The sequence below is a fragment of the Chrysochloris asiatica genome, unplaced genomic scaffold (genome assembly GCF_000296735.1).
Source record: "Chrysochloris asiatica unplaced genomic scaffold, ChrAsi1.0 scaffold00006, whole genome shotgun sequence".
Taxonomy (NCBI): Eukaryota; Metazoa; Chordata; class Mammalia; order Afrosoricida; family Chrysochloridae; genus Chrysochloris; species Chrysochloris asiatica.
This window is the reverse complement of record NW_006408524.1, coordinates 31,731,444-31,743,325: the sequence shown is the minus strand read 5'-3', so window position 1 is coordinate 31,743,325 and position 11,882 is coordinate 31,731,444. Positions and strand designations below refer to the sequence as shown.

At 38.6% G+C, this 11,882-nt stretch overlaps 1 protein-coding gene across 1 annotated transcript in view; it reads left to right on the top strand.

Annotated features, from left to right (window-relative positions):
• The window catches only part of DNAH11 (dynein, axonemal, heavy chain 11), a 436,577-nt gene that overhangs the window by 259,321 nt on the left and 165,374 nt on the right, over positions 1-11,882 (top strand). Inside the window, 1 exon segment of the mRNA XM_006832223.1 lies at positions 3,267-3,428. Within this exon segment, the coding sequence (XP_006832286.1) occupies positions 3,267-3,428 (162 nt within the window).

The following is an 11,882-nucleotide window of genomic DNA, read 5'->3' as shown; positions in this document are numbered from 1 at the left end:
ACAGCCTTCAGTATGGATTACATCTCAATGTCAAGAAAACAAAAATCCTCACCACTGGACCAATAAACAACATTCTTATCAACGGAGAAAAGATTAAAGTTGTCAAGGACTTCATTCTTCTTGGGTCAACTATCAACACTCATGGAAGCAGCAGTCATGAAATCAAATGACTTACTGCATTGGGCAGATCTGCTGCACAAGACCTATTTTTAAAGTGTTGAAGAGCAAAGATGTCAGCTTGAGGATTAAGGTGTACCTGACCCAAGCCATGGTATTTTCAATAACCTCATATGAATGTGAAAGTTGGGCAGTGAATATGGAAGACTGTAGAAGAATTGATGCTTTTGAGTTATGGTGTTAGAGGAGAATATTTGAAAGTGCCATGGGCTGCCAAAAGAACCAACAGATCCGTTTTGGAAGAAGTGTTGTCGGAGTGTTCCTTAGAGGCCAGGATGGCCAGACTTCGTTTCTCATACTTTGAACATATGGTCAGGAGGGACCGGTTGCTGAAGAAGGATATCATGTTTGGTAAGGTGGAGGGTCAGAACAATAGGAAGACCCCCAATGAGATGGATTGGCCAAGTGGCAGCATCGATGGACTCAAGTGTGGCAACAATAGTGAAGTTGTCCCAGGATCTGGCAGTGTTTCGTTCTGCTGTGCATAAAGTCGCTATGAGTCGGTATCGACTCAATGGCACCTAACAACAACAACAACATCAACAACATGGACAAAACATTCCATCTTCTTTTGATGCTTTCTTCTTTTAATATTTTGCCCATAGAATCCTTCAATACTGCAAGTTGAGGCTTAAATTTTTTCTTCAGTTCCCTGAGCTTGAGAAATGCTGAGCGTGTTTTTCCCTTTTGAAGATCTAATGCCAGGTCTTGCACATTTTGTTACAATATTGAGTTTGTCTTCTCAAGCTGACCATTGAAATTTTCTATTCGGCAATTTTACCTCCTCACTTCTTCCATTTGCTTTAGCATCTCTATGCTGGAGAGCAAGTTTCAGTGTCTTTTTTTGACCTCCATTTTGATCTTTTCCTTCTTTCTTGTCTTCTTAATGACCTTTTGCTTTCTTCCTGTATGAATTCCTTGATGTCATCTCACAAATCTTCTGTTCTTCTATCTTTAGTGTCAAATGCATTATCTGTTTTTCAGATGATTTCTGAATTCAGGAGGGATATGTTCAAGGTCATATTTTGGTCTCATGGACTTGTTTTTATTTTCTTCAGCTTCTGCCTGAAGTTGCTCATGAGCAATTGATGATCTGTTTCATAGTCTGTCCCTGGCCTTGTTTTGGATTTTCCACCATCAAATTCCATAGATGTGTAGTCAGTTTGATTTCTATATATTCCATCTGGTGAGGTCCTTGTGTATAGTTGCCTTTTATGTTGTTTCAAAAAGGTATTTGCAGTGAAGAAGTCATTGGTCTTGCAAAATACTGTCATGCAATCCACAGCATCATTTCTGTCACCAAGCCATGTTTTCCAACAACTGATCCTTCCCCTTTATTTCCAACCTTTGCATTCCAATCACCAGCAATTATCAATATATCTTGATTGAATGTTTGATCAATTCAGTCTGAAGAAGTTGGTAGAATTCTTCAGTTTCATCACCACTGCCTTTAGTGTTTGGTGCATAAATTTGAATAATAATGATATTAACTGATTTTCCTTGTAGAAGTATGGATATTATCCTATCACAGACAGCACTGTACTTCAGGGTTGTTGTTAAGTACCGTCGAATTGGTTCCAACCCATAGCGACCCTGTACAGAGGTTTCCAAGGCTGTAAATCTTTATGGGAGCAGAACACCTTATCTTTCTCTCCTGGAGCAGCTGGTAGTTTCGAACTGCTGACCTTGCTGACCCAATTTGTAACCACTATGCTACCAGATCTACAAGATCTACTTCAGGGTAGATCTTGATATGTTCCTTTTGATAATTAATATGATGCCATTCCTCTATAATTTTATTATTCTTTGCATTAAACCAAATGATTATCAGATTTAAAATGGCCAGTATCCACCATCCCAGGTCACTAATGGTCTAGGATATTGATGTTTATGTGTTCCATTTCATTTTTCACAATTTCCAATTTTCCTAGTTTTATACTTCATACATCCCATGTTCCAATTATTAATGGATGTTTACAGCTGTTTCTTTTCCTTTTGAGTTGTGCCCCATTAGTAAATGAAGATCTCGAAGGCTTTACTCCATTCACATCACCATGGTCATGTGTGCTTTGAGGAAGCAGCTCTTCTCCATTTGTATTTTGAGTGCCTTCCAACCTGGAGGGCTCATCCTCTGGTGCTATGTCTGACAGTATTCTGGTGCTCTTCATCATGGTTCAGTATTCACGATTCTGGTGCTGACAATGATCCACTGCTCTTTATAAATTTTTTTAGTGACTAAATATTCAGAATTAGTCTGTCTCTTCTTCTTCCTTGTCTGTCTCAGCTGAAACCTGTCCACTGTGGGTGATCCTGCTGGTCCTTAAAATACCTGTGGCATTGCTTTCAGAATCACAGCAACATGCAATCACAGAGGAGTGGTTAACCTTAGTGGTTAGTAGTTAATTGGCCCCAGACCTGCCTGACTTCTGGAGGCCTGTCCCTTTCACCAAGTGTCCATTACGTACTTTCATACAAAATTGCTGCCAGAAAAAAACCATGTGGGTCTAAAAGCATGGAAGCACGTTTAATCTCTTAACTTAAATCTGAAACTTACAAACTGTCTCATTACAAGAATGTTTTTTTATCCCTTTAAGAATTTGAAGGAAGAACTCAAGCTATATTTTATTGTAAATGGAAAAAGAAACATTCAATATAATGAAACGATGGGTTTTAAAAGTGTATTGTACAGTTTTATTGAGCTTGATGAGTTACAAATTGGAGGGAAACAGAAAATGAAAGTCATTATTGGAATTATTGTATCCTAGTAATTTAGTTTTAGTTTTTTATTGGGTTAATGTTACATATGTAATGGAAAAGAATAAAATTCCATTATTAATAACAATCATCAAAAATGCTTTAAAGAAGAGGGCTAAAGTTAAGAAAAGCACATAGCATCACTGCCAGTTCTATGGAGCAGCCATTTTGGACAGATTTATACTTTCATTAGCAGGTAAGTGAATGTTGATTTGCACTAGGGTAGTTTAATGTCAGGTTGGCTGTGCGCTTTTCTATTGTTGTCTAACACTGCAGTGTAATTCCTTGCTCACTCATCATCCTCCTGTTTCTGCCCTGCCCCCATGTCTCTGCAGATTATTTTGTGTTTCTCTCCAGTTGGTCACACACTGAGAGTTCGGGCTCGGAAGTTCCCAGCCATAGTGAATTGCACAGCTATTGATTGGTTTCATGAGTGGCCACGGGAGGCTCTGGTCTCAGTCAGCAGGAGGTTCATTGAGGAAACCAGAGGACTTGAGGTATGCCGCACCAGCCGCTGACACACACACACACACACACACATGCATCTCCCTCCCCAACCCAAAGTCTTTGTTAGATCAGTAATTTCTGAAATACACCTTTTTGCAGAAAGTTGCCCTTCCCTATTTAACATTATGGAATTATCTTTATTAGTTTACAGTCTCTGAAACAATAACAGCTGACCTCTTCACCAGGTTGACATACAAAGCATGTTCTCAGTGATGGCACTGACTCAACAGAAAGCCAAGATCATTGATTCCTTCAGTCTTAATGGGGCTTCCTATAGCCTTAAGCTTGCAATTAAAACCCAAACCAAAAATGGCCCCATAAGGCTTGATCTTAACAAAGTAAGGAAATTCATTGTGATTCATCCCATTACATCATTGACAAATGGAAAATCAGCCTCCACAAATTCAGCAATCATTTAGTCAAATAATGGATCTGCTTATTTGTCCTTTGAACAGAATTAAACTCACTCGTCCTAGTGCATTTAAAAATAGCTGAGTTAAACAAATAAAAAAAAAAATGTCACGCATTCTAGTTCAAAGGGAAAAAAGAATCTAAATCTGAAGCTATTCTTTAGACCTTCTAGAAGTTAAGTTTTATTTGTATATTGTGCCATTCATACTAGTCATATGGAAAGGTGATAATTGTGGAAAACATTTTCCGCAGAGTTTTTACCTTCTGATTTCACTGAAAGACTGAAAAGGAGCCTAGAATCGATCAGACACTGAAAGTGATTCTCAAATCAATATCAGAAGTGGGGAGATGTAAGAATTGATACGTGTTCCCGACTGAAAGTTTATCCTAAGAATAACCCATTGTACTCTCCCCTACTCAAAAAAATAAGAATTTTGCCTTTCCAAAACATTCTTTTAGCATTTTATTGAGTGTTACATCTTTTAGCAACCAGATGGTTAGAAATCTGGGGCTATTTACATATATATATATTTTTTGTAAGTAGCTAAGAGCTCTGGCAACGTAGTAGTTACAAATCTGTCTGCTAACCTCACGGTCAGCAGTTCTAAACTACTAGCTGTCCCGCAGGAGAAAGACGAGGCTTTCTGTTCCCATAAAGATTTACAGTCTCAGAACCCCTGTACAGTGTTGCTATGAGTTGGAACCGACTCCACGGCACACAACAACAGCTTAATTTAAAATTTTTATATAATTTCTGTATAATTTATATAATTTTTCTTTTGTTTTAATCACAGCAGTAATTGGGGTGGGGGGGGGCTATATACAACTCTCAGGCAAGTATTTAGTTGATTCTACAAAATTTCTGTAATTTTGTCCTAAAGTATATTGTAATCTAATTATTTAATCTTAGGTTTCCAGAAAAGAATTATCAAACTTTCCAACTTCTATATGTATATGGCAGAAACATTAAGATATTCAAATACTTCCTCTCTCCTCCTTCCCCTGCTCACATTTAAAACATTTCTACAAATAAGTGAAAAAGTAATTCCTTTTAATTCACTATTTCACTATCTCTGCCACATTCAGAACTTTCTAAATGTTTTTCTGTATTTCTGCCATATTCTTTCTCTTGTCTGTGTCTACACTCCAATCGCCCCTAAAACTGAATACACCTATCTGGGGACTTTTTTTTTTTTTTTTTAATTTTTTCATGGATAAAGATCAAATAATCTAAATAAGGGGTCTTTTTTTTTTTTTTTTAAGTGTTTTTCACTTCTCTGTCTGTTTGTTTTCCCCCCTGTGAACACATGAGTATTAGGTTGAAGACTCATTTTTTTGTGTGAGTTACTGCTCTCGCTGTTGCCTGTCTTCCTGGAGGGTTATCCAGACAAGTCCAGTTTAACCATGGTTTAACAGTTAAACGCATGGCTACTAACCAAAACATTAAAACCAAGGGTAAAAGACTTGGCAGTTTGCTTACATAATGGTTACAGCTTAGAAAACCCAATGAAACAGTAACACGTGGTCACTATGAGTTTAAAAGTGACTCGACAGTACCTGACAACAACAACCCTGGTATTAAATTCAATCTGCTAGAAAGTATTTTAGACCTATGACAAGAAATTGTCACAATTAGCACACATTTCTTAAGCAGTTGCCAGGTTCATTACTTTCCTAAAATTATGTAGTGCATTATTTTCCTCTCTGGTGTGGCAATGTAAGATACACACTAGGCTGCTAACCACAAAGTTAGCAGTTCAAACCCACCAGCCACTCCTCTGAAACCCTGTACAGATTGCAATGGTTCGGAATCAACTTGACAGCACTTAACAACAGCAACAACAATTGCAAGTATAAGAAATGTTCAAAATACCAATTTATTACAGGGAGAGAAAGATAGGGTAGGCATTTTGACTGCAGCATTCTGTTTTGTTCAGTAGTCATTCAGTTTGGTAAGGCAAAGAAAAGCGTGTTTTGTTTCTTAATGTTACTTTTACAGACGGGAGAAAATAAGAGTTGACAGCATTGCTTAAGTTAATATTTGGCATAGTACTCTTTTTTAGTCTCACTTTTATTGAAAATATACACAGAGAACATAAACTAGTTCAACAATTTGTACAGGTACGGTTTGGCGACTGATTACATTCAAGTTGTGTATCTGTTCTCAGCCTCCTTTTCTGAATTACTTCCTCCACACTCAAGGTGTCTCCTAAGCTGCCTGTCTAACCGTTCAATTTGCTGTTGTCAGTTTGCTTCCGTATGTATGAATTGGTCTTTAAAAGAACACAATGCTCAGAGCAGACATTTTTTACTAATTAAGCTAAAGTTTTGTTTGACTTAACGTTGAAGGTTTAAAGGATGATCCCAGGGCAATAGTTTCAGGGTGGCATGGTACTTTTAAAAAGTTCCTCGTCTTTGTTGTTCAAGTGCAGGTTTTCAGTTCTCTTCTCCAGGTAGGTGCCTTCAGTTACTGCTTTAGGAGCTTTGATATGCCAGTGACCGTTGACACCTGGTGGAGGAGGCAGGCCTTGCATCTATTTCAATCCTGAGGGCTCCTGCCAGGTGCTGAGCTCTGTCTCATGGTGTCAGGACGCCTCCTATAGGAGGCTGAGGAATTTGAAAAGCACTTTACCATTTCTATGGGGCTGAATTACGCCTGGAAACAAATTAGCCAGATGATTTCATTTCAGTGCAAGGTGCTTATTTAACTTTCCCACCTTCCTAATTTGTTGCTCAGGAGCAATAATTATTCAGAATGCAATGTGTCCATGTTCTTCTAAAAATATGTGGCGCCTTTTCTGTAGAGGTCAAAAACAGCTTTTCAGTTTTTTGAATGAGCACTAATTTAATCACTTTCTTTGTTTTAATGTCTTCCCTTTAAGACTGAAAGTTATCAGCATAATTTAGGCACTTCTTAATTATTGTCCTCATGTGTTGAGTGTAAGGTACTTATACAAGGTGATCCCCTTGGGCCACAGAAAAAGGATTCATTAAAGGAAAGTGGCTTTGTGTATGTTGACATATAATTTTCAATCAGTACACACTTAGCACCCAGGGGTGTAGGCTGACTGCATCTAAGCAAATGTTGGAACTGTGTTTCGAATGACCTGATATGAACTAAATGGCAGCTGACAGAATGACCCGAACACTTTGACATGAAAGTATTTTTGTGAAGACTCTGTGTCAACCCTGAGCCCTTCTCACAGAAGATTTGGAACTGGAGATGGGAGGATGCAGTATAAGGAGGGAGACCAGGAAAGCACCTCTGGATGTCCCTGGGAATAAGGTGGTGCAGTGGAGAGAGAATGGAGAGGACACCTCATTGAGAATGTGTGGCTTCCTATAAGGACCGTGTAAGGAAAAAGTCAGGAAAAGAGGCATTGAAAGATGAGCAGTGTTTTTACTCTTCAAGGCAAAATGAGTACTAGACAAACCTGAAAGCAGGGTCTGGTGACAGGAGAAATTACTGAATGGAAATGGAAAGATGAGCTGTGCAGGGAACAGTGAGATGTGTGCATGGAAGACTTAAATGAAGTTCTGAGCAGAATGAGGACGCCCATTCTTTTCAGGCATGTGGGCCAACGAGCAAGTATAAATTCTCTGACTTATGGATGTGATGCTCAGTAAAGGTAATTACACAAAAAGTTCCTCAACTCAGTCAAATGTATTTAATCCCCATCCCACAAACTCTGTAACCCCAAACTTGTAAGGTTTGGCAGCATATTTTAATACCATTTTCCTAATCAATAATGAGAAATGCCTCCTCAAAGAGGAAAATTATTTTACTCCTGTACATATTATAAAGACTTATTTCTTCAGTAGTCTGTAGCTTCAGTCAGTACCAGTACCAGTTGGCAGTTAGTTCTAACTCATGGCAACCTTATGTGTGTGCGAGTAAAACTGGGCTCTGTAGGGTTTTCAGTGGCTGAATTTTTAAGAAGTAAATCAACGGGGTTTCTTTTGATGAACTGGTTAGCAGGCAAGTTTGCCAACTGTGTGCAATACCCAGGGACTCTCATGCCAAAAAGAAGGGTATTAAAACAACACTTTATCAGTGACAGCTTCATTAGCAGAGCTTCTATCTCATTTATTTGAAATATAAATTAGGATTATTGAGTATGAATCAAAAAGCAGGAAAATATCTTCATGCTGGGGAAATACCATCTTTCTAAGGGGTATTGAAATTATTTTAAAGATAAAGACAAATGTAACTAAATTTATTTTTAATTCTGACTGAAATCCCAATATTCAAATAGGTGATGAGGAGCCCAGGTAGTTGTTAATATTCTCCACCGTTTTTCAGCCATCTTTCTCCTTTAGCAGGCACACAAACATACCGTCAGTCAGACATTTCTTGCTCTGTGCATCTTAATCAAATTTAGGATGAAATTGCAAAAAGAAGTAAAATACTGCTTTCCATGGTTTTTGCAGCTTTGTAAACCTTAGGTATTATTTGGCAATGATATATGTGTCAAGGGTTTAATCTCTAAAATAAGTAGAAAAACTTCAACACCTCAACAAAAAAGTCAATCCAGTAAAAAAAAATAATAATAATAAGCGAAGGACATGAACAGAAACTTCATCAAAGAGGACATTCAGGCAGCTAACAGACACATGAAGAGGTGTTGGAAATTATTAGCCATTAGACAGATACAAATCAAAACTACAATGATATATCACCTCACGCCTACAAAAATGGCATTGAGCTAAAAGCAAAAACCAAATGCTAGTGAGGTTGGGGGAAACTAGAACCCTTAATGATTGCTGGTGGGATTATAAAATGGTACAACCACGTGCAACAGGATTGTGTTCTTTTGCCATACTTATTCAACCTGTATGCTGCAAAAATAATCCAAGAAGTTGGGTTCTATGAAGAAAAATGTTGCATCAAGATTAGAGGAAAACTCAGTAACAACCTGCGATATGCAGATGATACAACCTTGCTTGCTGAAAGTGAAGACTTAAAATACTTAACTGATGAAGATCAAGTAGGGATTACATCTCAATGTAAAGAAAACAAAAATCCTCACTACTGGACCAATAAGCAACATTCTTATCAATGGAGAAAAGATTGAAATTGTCAAGGACTTCATTCTTCTTGAATCAACCATCAACACTCATGGAAGCAGCAGCCAAGAAATCAAGCGACATACTGCATTAGGCAAATCTGCTGCACAAGACCTTTTTAAAGTGTTAAAGAGCCAAGATGTCAATTTGAGGACTAAAGTACACTTTAGCCAAGCCATGGTATTTTCAATAACCGCGTATGCATGCGAATGTTGGACAATGAATAAGGAAGATTATAGAAGAATTGATGCATATGAGTTATGGTGTTGGAGGAGAATATTGAAAGTACCATGAGCTGCCAAAAGAACAAACAGATCTGTATTAGAAGAAGTACAGCCAGAGTGTTCCTTGGAAGCCAGGAGGGTGAGACTTCATCTCTCATACTTTGGACATATTATCAGGAGGAACCACTCACTAGAGAAGGATATCATGTTTGGTAAGGTGTAGGATCAAAAAGGAAGATCCCCAGAAAGATGGATTGGCAAAGTGACAGCATCAATGAGCTGAAGACAGCATCAATGAGCTGAAGCTTGCAACAATTGTGAGGTAGGCCCAGAACTGGGCAGTGTTTTGTTCTGTTGTGCATAGGGTCACTTTGAGTCAGTACTGACCTGATACAATGGCATCTAACAACAACAACACAACTACTATAGAAAACAGTATGACCCTTCCTCAAAAAGCTGGAAATAGCAGTACCATCGTTGTGTTGTTTTTGTTAAGTGCCCTTGAGTCTGTTCTGACTGATAGCAACTCTGTATAGTGTTTCCAAGGATCAGTGGTGAGTTTGAACTGCTGACCTAGTGGTTCAAACCAACCTCACAGTCCAATGTATTATCCTAAAGCACCACACCAGGATTCCAGAAATACCATATGATCTAGTAATTCCACCTTTGTATATATTTGTATATGCTAGAGAACCTGGAGCAATAACATGAATAGACATGTGCACACCTATGCTTATAACAACATTATTCACAATAGCAAAAAGATTGAAACTGTCTAAGTATCCAAAACCAGATGAATAGATAAACACATTGTGAAATGAAATACAAGGGGGTTCAAAAAGTATGTGAAAAAATTCCATTTTGACATGAACTGTTTGAAGACCCTTGTACTATACAATGATAAAGAATAATCATAAGTCCATGAAACGTAATATTACATAGATGAATCTAGTAGAGGGCATTATGAAACAAGTCTATCACAGAAGAACAAATACTGTGTTAAATAGTTAAGAAAAGGTGTAGATACAGAAAGCAACATCCTTTGATGGTTACGTGGATGGGAGGGGAGTGAAAGAGAATCACTTACCAAGTATTTGTTATTGTTAAGTGCCACTGAGTTGGTTCCAACTCATAGAGACCCTGTATAGGGTTTCTGAGGCTGTAAATCTTTGCAGGAACAGAAAGCCTCATCTTTCTCCCATGGAGTGGCTGATGGGCTCAAACCCCCAACTTTGTGGTTCACAGTCCAGTGCTTATTCGAGTAAACTTGGGTTAATTCTGGTAAAAGCAAAAGCAGTACAGAGTCTGAGGGAAGTCTGCTCAAAGGAAGCCAGGCAAAATGAGGACACTGAGAAACGTGTCAAAATCAAGAACAACTAGGAAGGAGCCCGGTAGGGTAGTGGTTTATGTGTTGGCATGCTAAATCACAAGGTCAGCAGCTCGAATCCACCAGGTGCTTCGTGGGAGGAAGATAAGGCTTTCTGCTCCCACAAAGATTTATAGCCTTGGAAACCCTATCAGGGCTGTTATGAGTCAGAGCTGGTTCAACAGCACACCAACACCACCCAGGTAACTACTAAGGAACGTTGGTGGTGCTGTAAGATAAGCAATGGACTTCTAATCACAAGGTGGGCAAGTCAAACCCACAAGTTGCTCCTCTGGAGAAAGATGACACTTTCTGCTCCTGTAAAGACTTACAGCCTCATGAACACTATACAGATTCCTATGAATCTGAACCAACTTGAGGGCACACAACCACTATATCAAATAAAATTCTGCAATAACAGCAGTTGTTGTTAAGTGCTGTCCAGTCAGTTCTAGCTCATAGTGACCCTGTATAGGGTTTCTGAGGAGCGGTTAATGAGTTCAAACCGTTGACCTTGCCATCCCAACTAACTTTGTGGTTTAGTGCATATCCTACAGCATCATACCAGGAACCAAAAACTTCTGAATGATTACACTGTAGATACGAGTTCTGCAGTGGTGTTGTAAGATAAGCACTAGGCCACAAGGTCAGTTTGAACACAAGGTCAGTGGTTCTAACCCACTAGCTGCTCCTTGGAAACCTTATACAGAGTCACTATGAGTCACACCACCACTTGTGTGTCAGTTTGTGCTGGCTTACATGTTGGGGTGATTCTGGAGCTATGCCAACGGTATTTAAAATGCAATCTTGATCACCCATGGTAGATAGATTTCATCTGAGCTTCCAGACTAAAACAGACTAGGAAAAAGGAAAAAAAGATTATTCCAAATATTTACTCATTGAAAACCTTATGAATATCAGTGGAATACTGTCAGAACCAGAATATTGAATACTGAAACATGATGAAGAGCACCAATATTGTCAGATACAGTGCTGGAAAATCAGCCACTCAGGTTGGAATACACTCAAAGTATGGCTGGGGAAGAACTGCCTCCTCAAAGTAGCGTTGACAATGATGACACCAATGGTGGAAAGCCCTTGGAAGCTTCATCTGCTGGTGGAGGACAGTTGAAAATGAGAAACAGCTGTAAACATCCATTAAAAATCAGAACATGAAATGTATGAAGTATGAATCTAGGAAAATTAGAAGTCAAAAATGGAATGCATGAGCTGAAATGGGCTGGTAGTGGCCATTTTGAATCTGACATTCACATTGCCACAAGTGACAAAGAGGAATGGCATTGCGTTCATCATCAAAAAAAGACATTTCAAGATCAGTATTAAGGTACAATGCTGTCTGTGATAGGATAATATCC